The sequence below is a fragment of the Schistocerca gregaria genome, chromosome 1 (genome assembly GCF_023897955.1).
Source record: "Schistocerca gregaria isolate iqSchGreg1 chromosome 1, iqSchGreg1.2, whole genome shotgun sequence".
NCBI lineage: Eukaryota > Metazoa > Arthropoda > Insecta > Orthoptera > Acrididae > Schistocerca > Schistocerca gregaria.
The window spans coordinates 419,823,546-419,846,939 of record NC_064920.1 but is presented as its reverse complement, the minus strand read 5'-3'; the positions used below and the strand labels follow the sequence as shown (position 1 = coordinate 419,846,939).

General features: G+C 43.9%; 1 protein-coding gene across 1 annotated transcript in view; it reads right to left on the bottom strand.

Moving 5' to 3' along the window:
• Window positions 1–23,394, bottom strand: part of LOC126350301 (uncharacterized) — a 177,579-nt gene that overhangs the window by 56,040 nt on the left and 98,145 nt on the right. Inside the window, exon 2 of the mRNA XM_050002504.1 lies at window positions 20,437–20,648. Coding sequence (XP_049858461.1) covers window positions 20,437–20,648 — 212 coding nt within the window. The remainder of the gene's footprint in view (window positions 1–20,436; window positions 20,649–23,394) is intronic.

Genomic DNA, 23,394 nt, shown 5'->3' with positions numbered 1-23,394 from the left:
ATGTCTTCTTCCACTCTATTGACGTGTCCTAACCCTTATCACACTGTTTCTTCCATTCCATCCCTAATACTATAAGGAGTGTGCGTACGTTCTCTTAGTTCCTCATTTCTGTACGGTCAAGTCGGGAAATTCTATATGCTCGTCGCAAGTGGCCCATTTCTAAAGATCGAAGTCTCTCTTTGTTTATTTCTATGAGTTCCCAAGACTCACATCGTCTACGATATCTACTTCAACCAATGTCCATAAAGTCTTCCAGAAGTTACATCAGTTTCGATTGTCTAGTCATTATCAACTGCTCACTAATATTTTTTAGGAGATGGTTTTCTCAAAGCTTGCTGGAGTCAACATTTCTTTGAATTGTCTACTAGAGGACTCAGGTTATGTCGTTAAATGCAGCAAGAAGATAGGACTACGCTACAAAGATCAAACGTAATTCCTCCTGAATGTACTTCATACAACAACGATACAATATCAGCTACGATTGTTGTACCCAACTTTCAGCACATCAGAAGACGATTATGAAAACTGTTTCAAATGTGTGTATAGGTACTCATAGTTAAATGCACAACTTCTGTGGAAATAAGTGAGCAGTCTAAAGGCTTCATAAAACCGAGCCTGGCACGAGAATCCCATCTGGCAGTGCTTACGCCACAATAGCGGATTTCGGCCACTTATCTTTCCAGTTTTAGTTCATTTCCCGGATATTTTTGCATAAAGTTTCAGCCTGAATATTTACAAATGTTTTCTCACTGTACGTGTCTTTTCAGGACCTTTCGAATGGCATTCTCAATTACATAGTACCATTTACAAAAATGGTTGACACACAAGTCAAGTGGATTACACAAGCAAAGTTACGTGCCGCTTTGCGTAGTATCATATACTGAAAACAGTCCCTTGATATCTTTAACAGTTCACGAAATAAAAGGAGTGTAAGTTCCGGGTAATTTGCTCCGTATATGCCGATGAAAATCTTCTTGGGTTTTCACTTGAGTGACTGCGTTGAAATTCCGCGACACTTCTATGAGTGCAGATGATGAGAGTGACACTCGTCGAAACGTCGAGGGATTTCAACGCAGTCACGCGGACGGAAATCGAGAAGATTTCGTCGGCAGTACAGGCTGGGAAAGCCTACATTCGCTCTTTATATGTTTGGCGATATCCTCTGTTCACAGTAACGTAGATGTATAACAGGAAATATAGCTCGCAGAGTATTTTCCACTTATACATAAAGTGCAATGCCACTACTACTTGCAATAAAACGCTGTGGATTTGCAGGTACTGTAGCCTCAGGCACTTGGCGCTTTCTGCCGCCTTGTGGAGGCGGAGCTTATCTGGGGGCTCGTCCAGGAAAACGCTGAAGAGCTTTGTTTGTGAGAGACAAACAGCTACAGATCCCCCGTTTTATACGTCAAGCCCTAGGCTTGGTGCTACGTCACGCACAGCTTCGGAATCCGAGAAACATCCGACACCCACGACTGCGGCGGTGTTGCGAGGGACGAAGACCGAGAAGAGGAAGTCAAACTGACGCTGTCCGTAACGACGCGTAAATGCTGTTTAGGAGGAACGATTTCTTTTTCACATCTTAGTTCACTGCTATTAAGATTATTGCCTCACCAATTCACGTTACCTCTCCAGCCGATACCACGTTTTGTGGGGTAGTCTATGTTATTTGAGACAATGCTTCAATCCTTTCGCTTTGGTGTAACCGGAGGCGGTTTGTTCATGCCATAGCCAGTTCATTTGCCTCTGAATACCATTTTCTCGTCTTAGGATCAGTAGGTGCAACATTCAATGCACTTCGTGAAAAACGGGAAATCTCAAAGGCACAAAGTGGTATTGAGTCAACATTCCCATGAAATATTCAGACCTAACAGAAGCTACAGAGACCAAGTACGTAGTTTAAGCAAGGAAACAGAAGATGGGTTCCAACGACGTCCTGTAACATCAGTGACTTTTCTTGATCTTGCAGCTGCCTAGGATAATAGTGGAAAGGAGGACTCCTGTATAAATTCGCATGTTCTGTACACTGCCATATCCCAATTAGGCCTGAGAGATATTTCCACGTTGCCCCCGACAATCGATGAAGCAGACTGATCTCCAAGCAAAAGAGTGAAGCAAGTTAATTTATGCGAGCAATCTGGCTCTGGCTACTCAACAGCGAAATCTTGAAGTTGTAAAGAGATACTCTCTGCAAGTCTAAATACAACGCATGGATACTTCGAAAAGTTGAGGTTAAGACCAAATACAATGAAAACCAAAGATAGTTACTTTCATCTTAAGAATGAATGGCCAATGCAAAGCTAAATGTGCATTTCTGTGGTCGAGTCCTCCATCACCAAGGCCTCTCAAAATATTTAGGTGCAACACTTGACAGAACTTTGTCCTGCAGGAAACCACCACAGCATAGCTGAACTCGCGCAGCGGAGTGCATCCTTCGTTGGACCAACCAGATGGAAGTCGGAAGGTGCGAGATCCGGTCTGAAGGGGCGATGAGGAAGAATGTAATTTCAGGAGCTCCACTCGGGCGCGCAGACTTCTGTGAGGCCAAACGTTGTCACGCAGAAGGAGAAGTTCGTTTGCATTTCTATGGCGACGAACACGCTGAAGCCGTTTCTTCAGTTACGCGAGGATAGTACAATACACTTCAGGATTTATTGTTGCACCATGAGCGAGGACGTCAAATAGAATAGCCCTTTCATAGCCTCACACGGCCGTCGCCATGACTTTGCCGGCTGATGGTGTAGCTTTGAACTTTTCCTTCGGAGGAGAGGTACTGTGGCGCCAGTCTATGAATTGCCGTTTAGATTCCGGTTTGAAATGATGAATGTGTGTTCCATCGCCTGTGACGATGTGTGATAAAAGAATGTTACGATCATCCTCCTAACGAGCAATCAATTCCGCACAGATGGTCCTTCGTTGCTTTTCATTGTCTTCCGTTAGGTGACGAGGAACCCGGCGGGCACACAGTCTTGAGTAATCCAACTGGTGGACGAGTATGTCAGCACTACCAACAGAGATGTCCAATTGTGCAACGAAGTGTTTGATTGTGATCTGTCGATCGCTTCGAATGAGAGTGTCCACATGTTCTAACACTGCAGGAGATCGGACAGGTTTATGCGACCTTGTTGTGATGATGACTGACGCCTGGCCATATATTCTGCAAGAGCCTGTGAATGTCTGCAAAGCGCTGGTTTTCTGCCAAAAGAAACTCAATGACAGATCTCTGCTTGGAACGCGCCTCCGTTACACACGCCTGTTTGAAGGCTTCGTATAGTGCCTTCACTTGACGGAAATTTATGAAACTATATCGCCGAAGCGGAAATATTCCACGATGTCTCACAACAAATTTCTCATTTCTCCAGTCGAAACTGAACTAGGGAAAAGAAACGGGCCGCATTACTTATTGAACGCCCCTCATAGAAGTAGAATGACACATTCATGAAAGTATGGTCGTATACGCAAGTTGTTAGTAAGGCAAAGGAATATTTATGTGTAATGGAGTCATCGTTAATGGCTTTCAGTAACGAAAGTAAAGAGAAATGAACACTTCGCAAAGGGTATGAGTCTCGACAATACCGCATACATGAGGTACAAATTTAATCGTTACTTTTACGGGAATCCTCGTGTGCGCCGGCAGTAGGAGCGTCAGAGTTGCGACGGGAGTGCGATTTGTCGGAGCAGCCTTGCTCGTGGTCCTGCCTGCCTCCGCCCTGCTCGGGTTTTTGCAGCCACCGGCAGCGATTCCGGAATGTGACTCCGGAGTCCGGGCAAGGCCGCGCGCGGCCGTCGCCGCCGACCAAGGTGACTCCAGCGGCAGCTGGAATGCGGGCGATCGGCCGCTCCGGCGACGTCCTGGAGAAGCTCTCCTCTCGCTCCTAATAAGGCTGCCAATTCCACACGGCTCCTTCTCTGGCATCGTCCAGGCGCCAGGTCCCCTTCCGCATTTCCCGTTACTGATACCGCATATCGGGCGTCTTCAGCAGTGATTGCGGTTGGACTCTACGCAGGCAGCGTGAAGCAAATCCCAGGCTGTTGCTGCGTTTCGCAGTATCACGCAGAAAATGATGTGGGTGGCAAGGCGAACCAAAGACTGCATTATATTGGCAGATAACACAGAAGGTGCCACAAATCTGCTAAAGACACTGATTACAATTTGCTTATCCCTGTCAGTAGCGGATGAGATAACGTGATAAATACAAAAGCCGATCAAAAAGTTTCTGGTTGCGTTGCTGCAGAGACGCCGATGCGGGTATATAATCACCGACATATAGGCGAGGAATGAGTGTGGCATTCGTGGTTCAAATGGCTCTGAGCGCTACGGGACTCAACTGCTGAGGTCATCAGTCCCCTAGAACTTAGAACTATTTAAACCTAACTAACCTAAGGACACCACACACATCCATGTCCGAGGCAGGATTCGAACCAGCGACCGCAGCGGTCGCGCTGTTACAGATTGTAGCGGCTAGAACTGCTTGGCCACTTCGGCCGCCGTGGCATTCGTATCTTTCCGACTTGCGTCAGGTAAATGCGGAAAGATGAACTATGGCGACGTTATTACGAAATGCGTCCAAACACGGCCAACGTGCTGTTATTCCTTTATTGGCTGCAGAGAGCCAAATGATGATAGGCATCTACCGGAGAGTGAAAACTCTGTATGACGGAATATGCCTGTCGAAAACCACAGTTGTGGAAAGGCGTGCCAAGTTCTATAAGTGTCAAGCTTCAACGCAGGACGCCGGTCGATCTGGGTTTGCTTTTTGACTTCAAGTAACCTCGGAAAACTGCTGCAGGGGGCGCTGCTGCATCTTGAAAAAGCACGTCCCCATATCGCAAATGACGTAACGCAGAAGTTACGCCAATACAAGTGGGATGCACTCGAACAACCACCTTAAACTATTGATCTCTCCTCAAGCGATTATCATGCCTTCTGTCCAGTAAAAAAGTCCTTGAAGGATTGTCGGAGAGGATATGCAGAAGGCTCTCACGGACTTCTTCAAGCAGCAGGACACGGCGTGTCATCAACCGGATACCTTCAACCTGGTACATCGGTAGTGTAATCGCCTCAATGCTCACGAGAATTTTGCCTGACTGACATACCGATTCTGGACTGTACAACCTTTCAACGGAAATCTTTTGATTGCTGGTTACATTTCACGTTAACCATGAAACCAAGAAAAAGTTTCCAGAATGAGATTTTCACTCTGCACCGGAGTGTGCTCTGGTATGAAACTTCCTGGCACAGATTAAAACTGTGTGCCGGACCGAGACTCGAACCCGGGACCTTTGCCTTCCGCGGGCAAGTGCTCCACCATCTGAGCTGCACAAGCACGACTCACGCCCCGTCTTCACAGCTTTACTTCTGCCAGTATCTCGTCTCCTACCTTCCACACTTTACAGAAGGTCCCGAGTTCGCGTCTCGGTCCGGTACATAGTTTTAATCTGCCAGGAAGTTTCATATCAGCGCACACTCCGCTGTAGAGAGAAAATCTAATTCTGGAAACATCCCCCAGACTGTGGATAAGCCATGTCTGCGCAATATCCTTTTTTTCAGGAGTGCTAGTTCTGCAAGTTTCGTAGGAGAGCTTCTGTAAAGTTTGGAAGGTAGGAGACGAGATACTGGCAGACGTAAAGCTGTGAGGACGGGGCGTGTATCGTGCGTGGGTAGCTCAGACGGTAGAGAACTTGCCCGCGGAAGGCAAAGATCCTGAGTTCGAGTCTCGGTCCGGCATACAGTTTTAATCTTCCAGTAAGTTTCAAGAAGAAGTTTATAGCGCGTTTAAAATTACGTTTAAAATTTGTTGTAAATAGCTAAGTGCTCTCATTGTCAAACAGTAGACCAATACAATCTGCCCAATTTACGCTCTCGGAGCTATCTCTCATTTATTGATAAAATTTTTCAGGTACATTCAGGGGTAAGTGTGGACATTGTCTGCAAAATGAGTTGTGAATAGAGTTAGTACTGTAGAACATATACATTATAAGCTCGTGTCTGACACCGCAGTTTTACTGCATGAACAGCGAAAATGTAATAACAGCTAAACTTTTTTTTCTTTCATTACATTGTGGTATACTTAGTTGGAATTCGATAACTGTTCTTATTGTCAGATACTGAATGAATATAGTCTGGGTAATTTGCGCGCCTTGAGTTACGCTGTCTCAATACATAATACAGTTTCAGACTATAATAAATGTTTTACTATGTTAAACCTTATCCTTAGATGATACCTTTTGGTGAGTAGACTACGGCAGAATTTAAATCTATTAAGTTGGTTCAATTATTACATGAAATACTGACAGTCAAATTGTTGTTGGCCCTGGAAGCCGTTAGATAGGCAGCCTCCAACTGAAACCGTAAACCGATTTAGCCATTTAGTTATGTAGTAGACTGCTGAGCGGTATGCAAGCCTTACCAGATAGTACTGTCGGTGGACATGAGAAAAGTTCGAAGCGGGATCTCGTTTGTATTATGGCGAAATAGGGGAGGTTCAGAAGTGGGTTTAAAATCCAGGCTGAAAGAATATGAATGATTAGTTTCGCTGATGACATTGCTGTCCTCAGTGAAATTGCTAAATAGAACGAAGTCTACAGAGCACACTCTACGGACTGAGAGCTAATGGATGAACAACAAAAGTAAGGAGAATTAGCAGAAAAGTGATTAACGATAAACTAACATCAAAATCGGTGACTACGTAGTACTAGAAGTGAAACAAGCAGAATTAGACACTACGAATGAAACAAAGAGCACATAAAAAAGCAGACTAGCACATACAAAGTCTTCTAGTAGCAAACTTCGACCTTAACTCGAGAAAGAATGTTCTGAGAATGTACGTTTGTTACACGGCATTTTAAGGACGTGAATCACGGACTGTGGGAAAACAGGAAAAGAGGAGAATCGAAGTGTTTGCGATGCGCTGTGAAAGATCATGAAAATTATGAGAGAAATGTCGCCAAATGGTCACGTTCACAAAATCTGCTATAAGTTATTCTTTTACATTCTGGTGTTATGTTTCAGTGCCATGGCTTTTCTTTAAAGGGCACCTTTTAAATTCTGGTGTTATGTTTGAGCGCCATGGCCTTTCTTTAAAGGGCACCTAGCGAATAACCGTATGGTGGTAACTTAGATTGCAGGGAGCGTTACAGCTGCCCTGCGCTGCTGCTATGGCTTCTGGCGTGGGTAAAATGATCAGGAACGAAATGAGAAATACAATCTGTGTTGGCTTTAAGGGGATATTAGGTTTTTGTTGAAAATTCTATCAAGACAATTCAGTTACACTTTGTTTCAACTGGGAAAAGCGCTATTTCAAACATGCTGTACCAAGTTACAGATATGTCCAACTATTATCGAAACTAATGACTTTCTTATTTCATTAGAGATATAAATCTTTATTTTTCTGCTCGTTCTCATTTATCTCTAAATAATTACATTAAATGTCTTTCTAAATATCGCAAAAAGGCGTTCTGAAATAAGTAGAATAACAGCTCATCTGTACAGAAGCACCGGTAAGTATTTTCATCAGAAAGAAACCACAAACATGAGCATTGCGAAAGCGCTCGGCGAAACAGACAGCAAACATAAGCCGATTTACCGCACAAACATTTTTCCAATCTCATTGCATACATAGCGTTTTCAAATAACGCGTCTCATATCCTTAGAAACAGTTTTAGCCAAACTCTTTTAAATACACGTCCAGAAACAAATCTGTCCTACGATCTCAATACGTCTGTTGATATTCCACGAGGTATTTTGTGGCTATTATATATTATTACATATCATCCAGTCCTCCTCCTCCTCAAGAAACCACCAATTCTTTCAAAACGCACCTTACTGTCCCCGGACTTCGTGGGACCCACGCTGCTGTAACGTGTCCAAGTTGTCAATTTATGTGGACTACGTTGCTCGATTTGTGGCTGTGGAGACAGTAAAGACAAAGTATTAAAGTCACCTGGATGGGAAGCCATACTAACGGACCTCCGCGACGAATTACTTTGTTGAGTTACCATAATGGAAAATGGAGTGGCGCCCCAGGTAGGTGCAAACCGCATCCATGGTCTTTCTGCATGGTTATATTCGCCAATAATATATCTTATAGTGCAAAAACTGTTGATAAACAGCACCTGTTATGGTGTCCGGCAAAGTGTACGCCCGAAAGAGTGTGCAACATATAATTTTCGTCGACACAATGATGCTGAAGCGAAGCAGATGCCTTGCTTCCTTGACCGTTCGGGAGTTTGCGTCTGCTCACTTGTGGTCTATGAGATAATTCTTAACTCCACTCTGAATGACTCCAGTTCCGCCAGTAAATACAAGATGTGAAGCGCAGATCGTCAGCACTTATGTCAAAATTGTGACCGGGCGAGGCCTGACATCATCACTACATAGTCAGTAGAGGGACAAATACGAACATTAATGAATAAACAACGAACGTTAACTGGGAAACTGTAAACGACAGTTTGTTGAACTTTCATGAAACAAGCAAAAGGGCATATATTTCAAATGACATGTTTAACAGATTAATTTTTCTAGTTATTACAAATCATATTCCTGTGTGACAAAGGGGTACTTTTTTTCCAAATGCCCTGTACAGGGTCACATGAGCTTACCAGATGCAAGTAGCAAATGGTATGTTGTTTTTCCAAAACGGCAAGTTTGTTTAAAGGATTCGACTATTACAAATGACAGTGCAGAAAGAGCAGAGCATTCATTTAAACAAGTGTAAATTAACCGAAAAAATAAAAAAATACCGCCAGCTGCTCCAGTAGCCGGTTTCTTCTCGACTACGCTATGCAACAGGACTACGGTGCTTTCAGTTCACAGAAAACAGTAGCGACCCCTGTTTCCATCAATAGAAGCGTTGTGGCCCCGCATACCATGCAGGAAAAGCAGTTCCTTCTGAGCCGACTGTGTCACGTTCCAAGCAATGCCGTTGTCCAATTTTGTTTAAGGAAAACTGCCGGACAGAACTGTAATAAGAGTTTTCACAGGTACCATTAACAATTCTTATAACTAACTCCGTGGTCTCTGTTGATTTCGTCACTCCTCGTGAGTTACGAAATATTTATGAAAGGATTCCTTCTTCTTTCTTTTCATTCAATGGGAACTCGAATATTTCATTGCTACCAGAAGAGAAAAAGGCCACTGTTGACTTCCTTGGTACATAGCTGACAGGCAGCACAGTAACTTGTTGACGAGTGCTACACAAATCGCTCCACATTATCAACACGTTACACTGCGAAGGCGCCAAGTTGTAACTTTCAATCTTTCGTGCAGTTACCGATCTTGTACGTCATGTCTCTTTCAGGACGATTTCTTGCATCTCAGTACTGAAGCTCAATAAACCGGAATGAAAATGACAATGCAGTTGTAACATATAATATTCTGCCTTCTCTTCAGCGTAGTTCGTCTCCAACCCCATTGATTATGAGAGCAGCGTTACTTACCCGGTTCTTGGATTCAACAGCTTGCCTAAGGCGATTTCGCTAGACACCAGGTATTACGCTGCTTAGCAAAGAAGAATAAATCATATATTTATTTCAAATTACTTTCTGCCATTCAGAGTCGTCTGTAGTCGTCCCGATTTTATCACGAACCACTCCGGTTCTTAACATCCGAAATAGACTGATGCAATACTGTATTACCAAATAGATTTTCTGAGGGTTTAGATTCACTTTCTGCTCTGTGCGTTCTAGAACAGTTGTGGTTATTGTTTTGAATCCAAGAATTATTCTCAGAGTCCTGCCATGTTATGGCATGTGTTTCTTGGAAATGGACCGAATTATTTCACTGTAATTACATAATTTATCGTCCATTACTGTTTCAATATGGATTTTAGGTAAAGTACTATGTCCATATAGTAAGTTCTATATCCATACAACAGCTATTTTTAAAATTTACGAGCTGTCTCCTCCTCCTTCCCAGGTGATTTCCAGCCGTCAGCCCCGCCACGCAGACGGGGTCGCGTATCAGGCAGCTGTACGGCTTCGCCGAGAGTGGAGCTGGCAGCGTTTTTCTGGCGCCTCAGGACGGAAGCGGCGAAGCATTGGATGGATGCGACTGCAGCTGCGAGGCTTCGGCGCCATCGATTGAACGCAGCGCGCGGGCCGCGTCGCAGTGGTCAGCAGTCTTCAGAAAACACCAGCAGCCACAGGGGCCGCTGCCGCGCTGGCAGCGAAGGCGCAGGGCGTACGTTTCTATCACTGGCCGTCCGAAAGGTCACCAGCACTGAAGGAAAAACTGTCAAATACTCTGCAGAAGGTCTCCGCAATCTGTGGATCGTCATCATCATGTACAAGTTTCTTTATCTCCTTGAAAACGTATCATGAGTACACAACCAACTATTTCCTTGTATTTAGAATTAAAACCTCTGTTGCTCAGTCCTGAGCTAGGAACTCTATTTCTGCTTCTCGTGCAGGGGCGTTCACTAATTAATGCAACACAATTTTATTTTACCCGGTAATGTCGGATGAAAAAAAAATACGGAATTTCTTGTGGGACATTCAAGAATATACCCGCTTCAGCCGTCGTACTGTCCGACCCCGGTAACTGAGTGGTCAGCGCGACAGAATGTCCATCCTAAGGGCCTGGGTTCGATTCCGGGCTGGGTCGGAGATTTTCTCCGCGCAGGGACTGGGTGTAGTGTTGTCTTGATCATCATCATTTCATCCCGATCGACGCGCAAGTCGCCGAAGTGGCGTGAAATCGAAAGACTTACATCCGGCGAACGGTCTACCCGACGGGAGGCCCTAGTCACACGACATTTACATTTAGTCCTAGGTAGCGGCATTATTCGTCCCCTTCAAACTGGCATCTCTGACAGAGGTGCATTCCAAGGAGAGAGTTGTCACTGAGTTCCTTTCGGCGAAAACCCAGAGCATCGCTTATGTTCATAGGCGCTTGCAGAATGTGTACGGAGACCTGTCAGTGAACAAAAGTACTGTAAATGGTTGGGCAAGGCGTCTGTCTTCATTGTCGCGCAAACGTGTCCGATCCCCCGCTCGCCGGCCAGCTGCACATAGCTATGACTCCTGCCGTATTGGAACGTGCGGACACTCTCACCTCCCTGCTCAAGTGGACTCCTCTGTTGGTAGCGCCGACACACTTGTCCACCAGTTGGGGTACTCAAAGGTGTGTGACCGCTGAGTTCCTCGTCGACTAACAGAAGGCCATAACGAGTAACGAAGAACCATCTGTGCGCAATTGCTTACGCGTTAGGAGGCTGATCAAGCTAATTTTTTGTCGAAGATCATCACTAGAGTTGAAAAATGGGTTCATCACATCGAACCGGAGAGTCGAGTTATCGGTTGACTGCACTCAGTTTTTAAATCGCGTCGTAAACTGCGCTGTTAAAAATGTGTGAGCCGTCTGCACTGTTAGCTCTTTGAAGAACGAATGCTAGTATTTTTGTAGATGGAATGCAGAATAACGCACATGTGTCATTCAGTCTAATAAAAGTCTTAATGCTTTTACGTACCATCAAACCGTTCTGCGTCTCTTCCTATCAGATGCTAGTATTTTTTCTCTAACCGTGTGTTACACCCAATACTTTCTATTTTTTGCGTCTTCTACCTTTTAACTGCTCCCATAACTCTTCCATCCAACTATTCCTTGCACCTCCTCAGCACATGTGCCGTCAATGTGTCCTTTATAATTGTAGAGCTTTTCTTCATTTCGTAGTTTCCATATAATGTGTTGAGAAACCGCCGTATCACTACAATTCTGCCGACCATTGTGGTCGAGCGGTTCTAGGCGCTTCAGTCCGGAACCGCGCTGGTACTATGGTCGCAGTTTCGAATCCTGCCTCGGGCATGGATTTATATGATGTCCTTAGGTTAGTTAGTTTTAAGTAGGTCTAAGACTAGGGAATTGATGACAGGTGTTAAGTCCCATAGTGCTCAGAGACATGTGAACCATGTGAACTACATTTGAAATGCTCCCAGTTTATACTTTTCTGGTTTTCACACGCTATTTGTTTTACTTCCGTAAAATACTGTGCTGCTCACTTTCAGGAATTCATTTCTCAAGTTCTAGGGCTCCTCCGTGAGAGAAAGTTTTCTTCATATGCGGAAATCTGCATCTGGAAGCTTCCTTGCTTCGGCTGTTCCGTATCTTGCTTCCTGTCAAGCAAAATTATTTCATTTGTGCTCAGCACTTTCGTCTTTCTCTTAATCTTAACCCATAACCTATACTATGCGTCTGCCCCGTGTTCCTTTTTTCCCTTTATTTTTCTCTCTTTTGAACTTTACCTCTGTACTTTGCATCGGCCTTTGCTCTCACGTTGCTCCATTAGCAATTGTTGTTGGCACACATGCGAAGCCCAGAATTAACTTTTCTTTCACATAATTTGACAATACCTTTTAGCATGACGGAGGAACGCAGATAATTCGGCATGTAGCGCGCACATCGCCATAAGCACGGAGCTGCACAGCAAAGGAAACCATCGTTGTACAGACTGCCACATAAGCTTCTCCCAGCAACCTATACTTTGTTCCTGCTAGCCGCATAGCTTTTTTCAGTGAAACCTCAAAAGTGAGCTGACTACTTGCACTCCACAATCGTAACTTTACCGGGTCCGATGATAGTTGACACTTTCAGTGTACTCCGTCGCTAATGCTGAGTAGCCTGGAGCTGTTAGCTAGGCACAAATCAGAACTCATAGGAGGTAAATACAGGCATCGAGGTGTGTACAGAAGTACGATGCAACGTTTCTTCGGACATGCATGCGTGTGTGAAGGAATAGGTACTGCGGCGACTACAGCTGTTAAAAAGACATGGAATGTCAGCTGTACAATGCAATGACGAGACTGAAAATTTGTGCTGGACCGGGACTCGAACCCTCATCTCCCGATTATTGCGAGTGGTCGCCGCTCATGCGTCATGGCCACACCCAAAACTTCCATATGTCGTCAACCATGTGTCTACAACGTGCACTCGTACATTCATTATGTGTATTCCCATACAGGAGTGACAAATTAATATATAGCTACTGCGGTGTCGTATTCCTCCGTTGCCACTGGGCAAGTGAATTTCACAATCACAAATATTCAGAACTACCTGTAAGAGGTTATAAACCTGTATGGGCTAGGAGAAATTCTTTATGCTTTTTAGTTCAATTTTGTACGTGTTATATTAACAACTTTTATTTTTATACCTGTGTGAGGAAAAGTTTTTCTCTGGAATTTAACTATTTTGATCATATTATAAAAGAGACATGTTTTAAATTTCAGGTTTAACTCAGTGTTTTTTCACCCAATCATATCTGAAACAGGATGTTATAGACATCTACTAATAATATACCAATCTGTTTAAGGGGGCTAGGACGTCAAACGGGCCGCCTTGGAGCAGGAGAGACATCACAGGACATTTTAATTTCCACTGTCTATACTTTTTCCAAAAAATTCATAAAACTTTGTCAGAATGACCAGGAAGGATTAAGGATTCACAGTCATAGCAGTGGAAGTTCAAAAAAATAACAAAATAATTTTTTTTACATGTGAAAGTTCATCACTTTTTCACTTCTATTGGCTGCGTTTGTTGCTATAGGTACACGTTTCTTCATAAGTTATAGAGATTCTTCGATGAAATTTGTGCAGCAGACAAACCATACTAACAGGTGCATGAAACTCTAGAAATTATTTAATTTATGAAAAAATGAATGTGCTGTTACATTTTAAACTTCATGTTTAGAAAAAACTCAAATTTTATGGTTAATTATCTCAATTTTTACCACAGTTTTTAATAGATTTGGAAAATTCTAGAGTTTCATACACCTGTACGTATGGTTTGTATGCTTTGCAAAATTCATCGAAGAATCTCCCTTACTTATGAAGAAAAGTGTACCTATAGCAACAAATGCAGCCAATGGTAAGTGAAAAAAGGTGAATTATTTTCTGATATTTTTGAACTTCCACCACTCAAAGTGTAAATCCTGAGTCCTTTCTGGTCATTCTGAGAAAGTTTTATGAATTTATTTTTAAAAGTATAGACAGTGGAAATTAAAAATTCCTGTGGTATCTCTCCTGCTCCAAGTCGTCCCATTTGACATCCTACTCCCCATAACTGTTTTTTTTCTTTAAAATGATGTAAAGAAGCATGCATTATTAACATTATATGATTTTTTAATAAGATTTTTATTTAAATACTAGTTTTAAATACATTGTTTCAGCCTTACACGAGTGAGTCACACATATTGCACCCATCTCTCTTCCTCCCCTTTTCTCTGCCCATCTCGTCCCACCCCTCCCCCTCTGTCGATTTTGTCCTCCCCCATTTCTCTATGCATTTTATTCTCCTCTCTGGCAACCTGCTCCTCTCCCCTCTCTCTATCTATTTTTGTCCTCCCCCTTCCTCTGTCCATATCCTCACTCTCAAATCTCCTCCCTCCTCTCATTATACTTCTGCTTCTCCCCCCCTCTCTCTGCCTGTCCTGACATAAACCCTTGAAACGCATTCTAAAGCTACCTGCATAACATGTCAGCCATGCAGTGCAGCCTGCATGTAAGGTATAGTCATTCTTTTTTTCCCCTATTCCCACAGCCACTGGGAAGGAAGACAAGACTGACAACAAAGCGAGTTAACACTGCATTGTCATCTGGTTCTGAGCTACGTTTAAAAGTTCATAGCTCTTCGGAGGTTACATTTCAGTTACAAATTTTTTGCTGAACAGGCAGACGAGACAGTGACCTGACGGAACTGTGTTGAAATGCACTTTGGTACGGTGGACGTACGTGTAGATGGGGTGTGTACTGTGCAGGTCAGGGTAGAGCGCACAACAAAGAAACAGGCGTCGCTAGGCACCCAGCTCCAGTGGCGACGGAGCGGCTGGGTGCAGCGGCGGCGGCCGAGGAATGCGGATTCGGCACGGCGCAGCGCGCACTGAGTCACGTAAGCCGCGGCCTTTCAAGGAGAGCCGAGTCTGCAACCCGCACGGCAGCTTTCTGCACGGCGCTGCCGGCCGCTGCCTGCGGGGCGGAGCGCTCGCCCTCGCCGGCGCGCAGGAATGCCGGGTTCCTCTCCCAGCGCCGGCGCTCCTCTCGCCTCCCACTGATACCATCACATTCCGTACGTACCGCCGCTGCGCTGCGCTGCTGCACTGATACCCACAGCCGAACTCTGCTTCACCGCAGCGGAAAGGGCGAAGGGGAATTCAGCCAGGCACATCTCGAACACAAAGCCTGTTTTTTACACGAGCGATTTTCTGTTCGGAATCGACTACTCGTTGCGCCAATCACACCGCGATTGGGCAGTGACGTCACTCATCGACTGTGCCGAGTGTGGAGTTCTACAAACTTGAGTCTTGCTGAGACTGCGCATGCGCAGGAGCAGTGCACTGTGGCGTCACTGCTACCATCGGAAGTTGAAGTGTTCTCGACGAGCTCACTCCTATTATAGCGTAGGATTTTTTGTGTTTCTGTATTCTTAACCTTTATTTTGTAGTTTGTTTTGTTTTTGTGACACACTGCAAAGGCTGCACATCTCGCCGATTTTAGAGTGAGCACACACCCCTACCCACGCTCTCGCTCGCGGTGTAGTGGGAGTCAGGGAAATGCACGATGTTCGTGTGATCGCGACTACACGGGAGAAGTGCGACGGGACGAATAGGAGAGGGTCAGTTTTGACAGCGGTATCACCAAATTGCAGCAATGACGAGTCGGCATTGTGTAACACCGACAATGTCTCCGCACTTCAATCTGCAGTGAGAGGTATCTTACCACTTTACACGAAAAGGCAGCTTCGCGAAATATCTAATGTGTACTAAATTCTGATTGCTTTCAGGAAGGGCAATTTACAGTCCCATCACATGTCTTACCAAGTCAAAGAATACGAAGACGGAAAATGTGAAGAGCCTGAGCGTGTGTAAGAGATTTTAAAATCTAAAAGAAAGGTCTCTGAATAAAAACAGAGAAGAGAAAGAGGAAGCAAAGGAGTGTGCTGTTCGAGTGAGCTACACAATTACACGACTTTTAGCAAAACTTTTACGCTCTTGCACGGATGGTGATGTAAAGAAAACAAAAAAAAAGACACCCACACCTGATAGTTGTAGCTGAATATTTATGTCCACTTCAGGTAGACAACTGTGTTGTGGCAGACGACGTTCACGGCCAGCTTCCAAAATCTTTGTAGAATGTGTGTTGTATATTCTTTAATGCTCTATGAAAGTGTAGATATCGCAGGCACACAGAGAGATGTGACATTCTTAGCAGCAGTGCAGAAATTGTATAAGATATAGGTTTGTCGTGGAATTTATTAGTTAGTGGATCGACAGACAGACATTCAATCTCTTTGCGGGGAAAAAAAAGAAACTGCGTTCGTGGCACAACTGAATGGAAAAGCTTCCAGTACTCAATTTGTACTGAGCTCTAGCTTGAAGTAATCGACAGGCAATATAAGGATATTCTAGATTTCTCCAAGCGTTTCCCTCGCGATCGATGACTCGCATACACAAGTCCCTACACCTCTCCCCGTCCCGGCCTATTCTTGTCACGAGTGACAGGGCACTGCTGCAGGCCTGCGTTCACAGCCTGCTCGCGCATGACGTTCGCTGCGAAGCCCTGGTCTCGTTCCTACTATTCTTCTCCCACAAGGGAGACGAAATCTCTAAACGCAAAAAGACAGCGGTATTAACGTTTTACAATAACGTCACCTGAAAGAAGAAAATTGCGACATTACGTATAAACAAAAATGTAAATAGATAAAAGTTTTCTGAAGGAAAATACTTACAACAGCGAAAAAGAGCTATTTAAGGAGAAAAAGGATCCATTTACTCCCTTCTAAATATTGTGTGACATGGGTGTACTAAGTATATATTTTCTTGAGCACATAAATGTAGATATTTTTCAATGTTTGGACGAGATGTTTCCTATTTTATAGTTTTCAGGAGTGAGAAGAATTTACCATACTACCTTTATCAAGAGCATCCACTATGACTTTTGCTTTGGTCAACAATCAAAAGATACACAAACATTGCCTAGACACTGGGATTCCGAGGATATGTTGTGGATTTCGGAAGTGCAATTCAGTTCTAAGTAAGTTTTGAAATAAAAAAAAAGGCATATTTGAATCCCCTGTTCTTTCCGTGTGAATAGTATCGCAAAAACTGACTGGTTTTGTACAAAAGATTAAACAAGTTGAAACGTACATTTCCCATCAGTATCAGAAACTATTACTCACCACGAGCTCTTAAAAGATTGTAACCTCCATATATAACTGAATGAGAACTCCTACATAGTGTTTCTGTACCACCTCATGCACAGCCAGGCAACAGTGACATTGCTTGAACTGTGTCTTACGGAAGCCTTCGTACAGCCAGCAGATTATGTAACTATTTAACGTCAGAATACAGTATGTATTGTCACTAATGTTTACCTTTTTACTCAACAATCTAAAAGAACTGTAAGTAATTGATGCCAGTTGCCCTGGTTTGTTATTGCGATATGGTACCAGATATTAAGAGCTCTGTTAACTGTTTACACAGTCATCAGATGAAGTATTTAAGTAATAAGCTGCTGGTTGTATAGCACGCATAGCAAATACCAATAAAAAATAAAACTAATTAAAAACCGAACTTACGCAAGGAGAGGGATATTACAGTATCGAAAAGTAGGAAAGAAGAAATTCATTCTCTAGTTATTTAGTTGCTACCCGTTGTGTAAATAACTACATGTCAATCAGTTTTTTAATCTGATTCTGGTACAAGAATGATAGATTTTGGCGTGTTAGACCAGTAGTATTCTAGTGTGTGTGTACTGGCGTGCCAATGATGCGGTGGGTAAGGGGCATATTTTGAGAGCACTGCAAGAAAGCCACTTTCACACCTCAGACAGCCGCCAGATCGGCACTGTACCAGGCGACAACCGTAACTCGGTGACTTATAGTAGAAACATAGTTGGAAGCGTGCACTTTTACAGATAAAAAATTCTATGGGTGTATTAAAAAAAGGGAAGATTCGCCAGATAGGTTGTGAACTTTTTTTCTGAACACGCAGTAGATTTAACACCGAAACAAGATCTAAAAGAAGCAGGAATAACACAGCTTGATCTTGCAGAGAGAAAAAATTTTAGGCGTTAAATTTGCGACTGGACATTTGGCTTGCCATAAAAACCCGAAGAAGACCAGACTACCGTTGTCTGACGAGAGGAAAAGAGCCCATTGTGAGACCGGGAAATGAACGTGGGCACAGATAAAAATTGAAATAAACTCTGAAAATACCACGTGCTGTAAATCGCGTCGTGCAATAGGGAGCAAACGTATATACGTTGTTGTTGTGGTCGTCAGTCCTGAGACTGGTTTGATGCAGCTCTCCATGCTACTCTATCCTGTGCAAGCTTCTTCATCTCCCAGTACTTACTGCAACCTACATCCTTCTGAATCTGCTTAGTGTATTCATCTCTTGGTCTCCCTCTACGATTTTCACCCTCCACGCTGCCTTCCAATGCTAAATTTATGATCCCTTGATGCCTTAAAACATGTCCTACCAACCGGTCCCTTCTTTTTGTCAAGTTGTGCCACAAACTCCTCTTCTCCCCAATTCTATTCAATACCTCCTTATTAGTTATGTGATCTACCCATCTAATCTTCAGCATTCTTCAGTAGCACCAATTTTCGAAAGCTTCTATGTGCAGATATTTCTATTGGTGACGGAGGACGGCGTACTGAACATTACATCAGTATTTATTTCAGTTGCATCCTAATAATTATGGCTATTACGAGTAGTATGTTTTTAGGTTGCTTGTTGGTCCAGGTACGCATGATGTTAATGTTTATTTTCCCCTAGACAGCTGATCAGATACTGACATGTGGACACATGGACGCAAAACGGGTAGTCCATACTGATACGTAGACCATTTAGTGGCACAGTTACGACCATTCACAAGTATGAGGTAGTATAGTTTGTGATGTGTTTGCGGGAAGACTGGTAGATGCAGAGGAAAAACAACTAAAATACTGACACCTTGTATATATTTTCTAGGTCTTACCCGATGACGTACTGTATAGTGAGTGACCTTTCAGTTAAAAAGAGGACGCGGGAGTAGACAGATTCAGAGCATTCTCTTGTCGTTCGAATGGGAAACTGTCCCTAAAAGCGGAAGAATCAGCCGTGATCATGGGCGTCGGGATACAGAACCCATGGGAAACCTCTACATCAGGGCTTCCCAACCTTTTCAGCTGGCGGACCCCTTCTTCAGCCTAGTCAGTCAAGAGCACAGTAATTGAAATTTCACACGATGGAGCTGTCTTCCTCCAAGAGCAATCAATTCATTCATTTCAACTGGAAACTTCCCTTGTTGCGAAGGCGATTGAGAAACTGCACCCTTCTTCAATGATCCTGACTTCAGCCACCGATCCATGTTAGAAGTAATAAACTGACAAAGCAAGTTTAACATTTAATGATGCCTGGGGCCGCATACGTGCCAGCGAGTGCTGTGATTGGTCGACAAAGCTCGCTCCGCGCATGCGTAAAAGGTTTCAGCGCATCTAGAGCCGTGAGCCGGGGCACAAACGACCCCCGTATTGTTGCGAAACAATCGATCAGAGAAGCCGCATTCTCCGGCACTAAACTGCGTATACGTTCTCACTTAGCAACCGCAAAGGCTGCTTGGGGATACGACTTGAAGTAAAAGTACACATGTTTTCACAAGAAAAAAAGCAGTGATGAATTAGACTTTCACATTTTTATTCAATAATTATACTCATTATTTTACACGATTTGGTGAAAGGTGGCCGCGGACCCCCTGGAAAGAGCCGGCGGACCCTTAAGGGGTCCGCGGACCACACGTTGGAAAGCCCTGCTCTACATCAAAGGCACGTAATGAGTATCAGCAGGAAACGTTGGCTTGAATTGAAAAATTACCAAGTCTGCCAGGAACTCTTCCCACGTGGGACCGATAGAGGAAACAGAGACGGTCTAAAGAAGCACAACGTTGTTGATCACGGGTTCCTTTAGTAAGACCGAAACAGTGACAGACACGGTCTTTCAGCTCTACTGGCAAATGCTACACAAGATACGTTGTTTTCAGGCTGCGCTTCATTGCTAAAATCCCGATAGCGTACGTTTCTAGGAGAGTCAACCTATATGTTGATTTCTCCTTGATATATCTTGCGAAAAGATCGTGAAGATAAAATTGGAGGTTCTTCCCTTGAACAATTCAGAACTAAAATAGAGAAGGGAGGAAGTGACACCTCTAGCTCAAGTTTTCTCCGCCACAAAGCGTACGTTGATCTGCTTTGTGTACATGTTAGTATGTGAGTGTAATGAGAAGATATGACAGAGAAGGTACCACAAAGGAAGGTAGCGGTGCGTCAGAGATGACGAATAGAAGATGCAGAGAGAGAGAGAGAGAGAGAGAGAGAGAGAGAGAGAGAGAGAGGGAGGGAGAGAGGGGGAGAGAGAGAGAGAGAGAGAGAGAGAGAGAGAGAGAGAGAGAGATGGAGGGAGTACTCACGATGCTCAGCGGGCATATGGTGCCAGGAGGCGGCGGCTCGGGCTGCAGGAAGAGCCTGAGGGCCAGCTGGTGCATGTAGGGCACAGCGACGGACAGCACGCAGCGGTCGCGGTGCTGGTCGGAGAGGTGCAGCAGCGCCGCCGAGCGGGGACCGCGTGACGTCAGCAGCAGCTGCGGCTGCCGCGAGGCGGCGCACAGCTCGCGCAGGTCACCTGCAACACCACACAGCCAACCTTCAAACTCCAGCAGGGGACGCCATCGCGCTTACTCGTATCTTTAAATCCACTGACTCGCGTTCGTACTCCTCCGACCGATTACATATAGTCATCTACAGAAGGGAAAGCTGGTAACGGAAAGAAAAACTCCAGTACGGTGGCGATACAACTCGAACGGCTAAAACCAAATAGAAATCTTAATAAAATACGGAGATGTGTGTCAAATAAGTGACATATTTAGGAATCTGCATTTGTGCCAGTCGAAGTTTGTAAGGTAATTATTCTAGACTAGTCGCTCAAAAAACAATCCTTCTTAAGAAACATGCCTTCCAAAAAGTTGCACCTTACCTAATAACAAGAGATTAACGAAAAATCTGTTTTGTAGTAATATATCAGCAAACATATGCACCCACAACTACACTAGTGGGCAAAAGTAACTTCCGCGTCATGCGTCACTGCCAAGTAACATAGCTCGCTCAAACTCTTACTACAGTATTTTACAGAAGGTAACTGAAAGAAATACGCAATGAGGCGAACTGAAATGATACTTTTCTTCAAAGATAATAATTGCACTGAAGTCACTGTAATTCATAATTGCCAGCCAGATATTAAGAGGGTTATTCGGAAAGTAAGAAACGATCGATCGCGAAATGGAATCCGATTAAGTTTGGCACAGGTGTGCTGGGCAGTGTCTCTAGTATGGCCGTCGATCGCGTTACGTCGTTCTTTTTAGTCCTGAGCACACAGAGAGCACATAAAGATGACTCGAGCAATAGCGTCTCCCACCAAGTACGAGGGCCTCGTGAGAAATTTCGCCTAAAGCTATGCAGCCAACATTACATAACTGTCATGCGTTTTCTTCTTCAAGACAATTCTCAGCCGCATTTTGCATGGGAAATGAAGATGCTCCTGCAACGTTTTCAATTGGAAATGTTTGATTACCCACAATACAGCGCGTAATTGTCTCCCTCTGAGTTTCATCTCTGCGACATGAACCGCTGGCTATGAAGACAACATTTTGGCATAGACAACGGGCTGTAGGCCAACATAGAGAATTGGCGGAAAGCACTGGCGGCTGCCTTCTATAACGAGGCTATTGGAAAGTTGGTTCAACGCTACGACAAACGTCTAAGTCAGATTGGCGACTATGGAGGTACGCTGCTGGAAATTGTAGTTAACTGTTGTAAATAAAACAGTTTTGATTTTCACTGTGGCTTCCATTTCGAGAACCATCGTTTCTTACTTTCCAAATAGCGCTCGTACAAAAAACGGGACACGGTTCCTAATAACGTGTGTGATGACCACAGATAGCAACGAATGCTCTGTAACGTGCTTCTACGGTAATCACAAGATTGGTAAGGTTTTGTGTTAGGGCACTCCATTCCTCCACCAGAGCGGTTAATAACAGCTGGGTCGTGTTTGATACATGTGGACGTGCTACGTGGGGGCAAGGCAGTCCATTCGTTGAATATCCTCTCGTTCGTCCACCAACACAGTTCCTTGCGACTGCGCTTTGTCATCTATAAAAATGAAGTCAAGAGCAAAAGCGTCCTTAAAACGATGCACATTTGGAAAAGAGTGCAGTGTCGCAATAACGCATTGCGGAGACGTCATTTGGACCGTCATGAATCTCGATGATATTAGTGTAATTATTATCTTTGAAAAAAAAAAGTATCATTTCTGTTCGCCTCATTACGTATTTCATTCAGTTAGCTTCTGTAATATACTTTGGTAGTTTGTCCTATGTATGGCCGAAGTTTAATCGAGCTACGTTACTTCGCAGTGACACGTCATGAGAAAGTTACTGTCGTCGTTAAATCTTGCAAACCAGCGTATAACACACACGCACTCAAACACGCACACACTCAATACAATTACACTTTCGCACATTTTATCTAAGGCGTAGTAAGTATTATCAAACTGTCGGTTTGTGGTTGCGGTAAATTTTATTATATGTAAGGGGTAGTCATAAAGTTTTAATTATGACCTCAAAAATAACTCAGTTATGCATATGAAATTTTCTTTATTCATTGGCACATGTCTGAAATCACCGCATGCCAACAAATGGTTCAAATGGCTCTGAGCACTATGGGACTTAACATCTGAGGCCATCAGTCCCTTAGAACTACTTAAACCTAACTAACCTAAGGACATCACACACATTCATGCCCGAGGCAGGATTCGAACCTGCGACCGAAGCAGCAGCGCGGTTCCGGACTGAAGCGCCTAAAACCGCTCGGCATATCAACAGATATGACTTGTTCCTACATCAAAACCACACGTGTCACTAATGTATCCAATGTATAATACTTCCGTCTTGGATACTTGAAAATGACCTACGGCCGAACTTGTACAATCGTACATAAAAAAAAAAAAACAGAATGGTAGCTGAAGACACCAAGAAGTCTTTAAAAGAATTCATCGCAGCTGCGGACCCTATCGCTTTGAAAATTATTAACAAATTGCGTAAGACCGGTTAATAATAAAATGGACTAATGTTAATTTTATTGTTAACCGTCGCTTACATGCGTTCTCACTTGTTTCACCTTTTCCACCCACGTCCCGTTCGTAATCCCTTATACAAGAAAAATTTCTGTATGTCTTTCTTGCATTCACAGCGCCATATTTGGACCAGGTGGCCAAAATCTGAACTTTTTTTTATTGTCAATCCATTCCTCATTAGCACATAGAATATTTACTGAATTTCACTGGTGTACGATAATTACAACGGACCTCTGCGAGT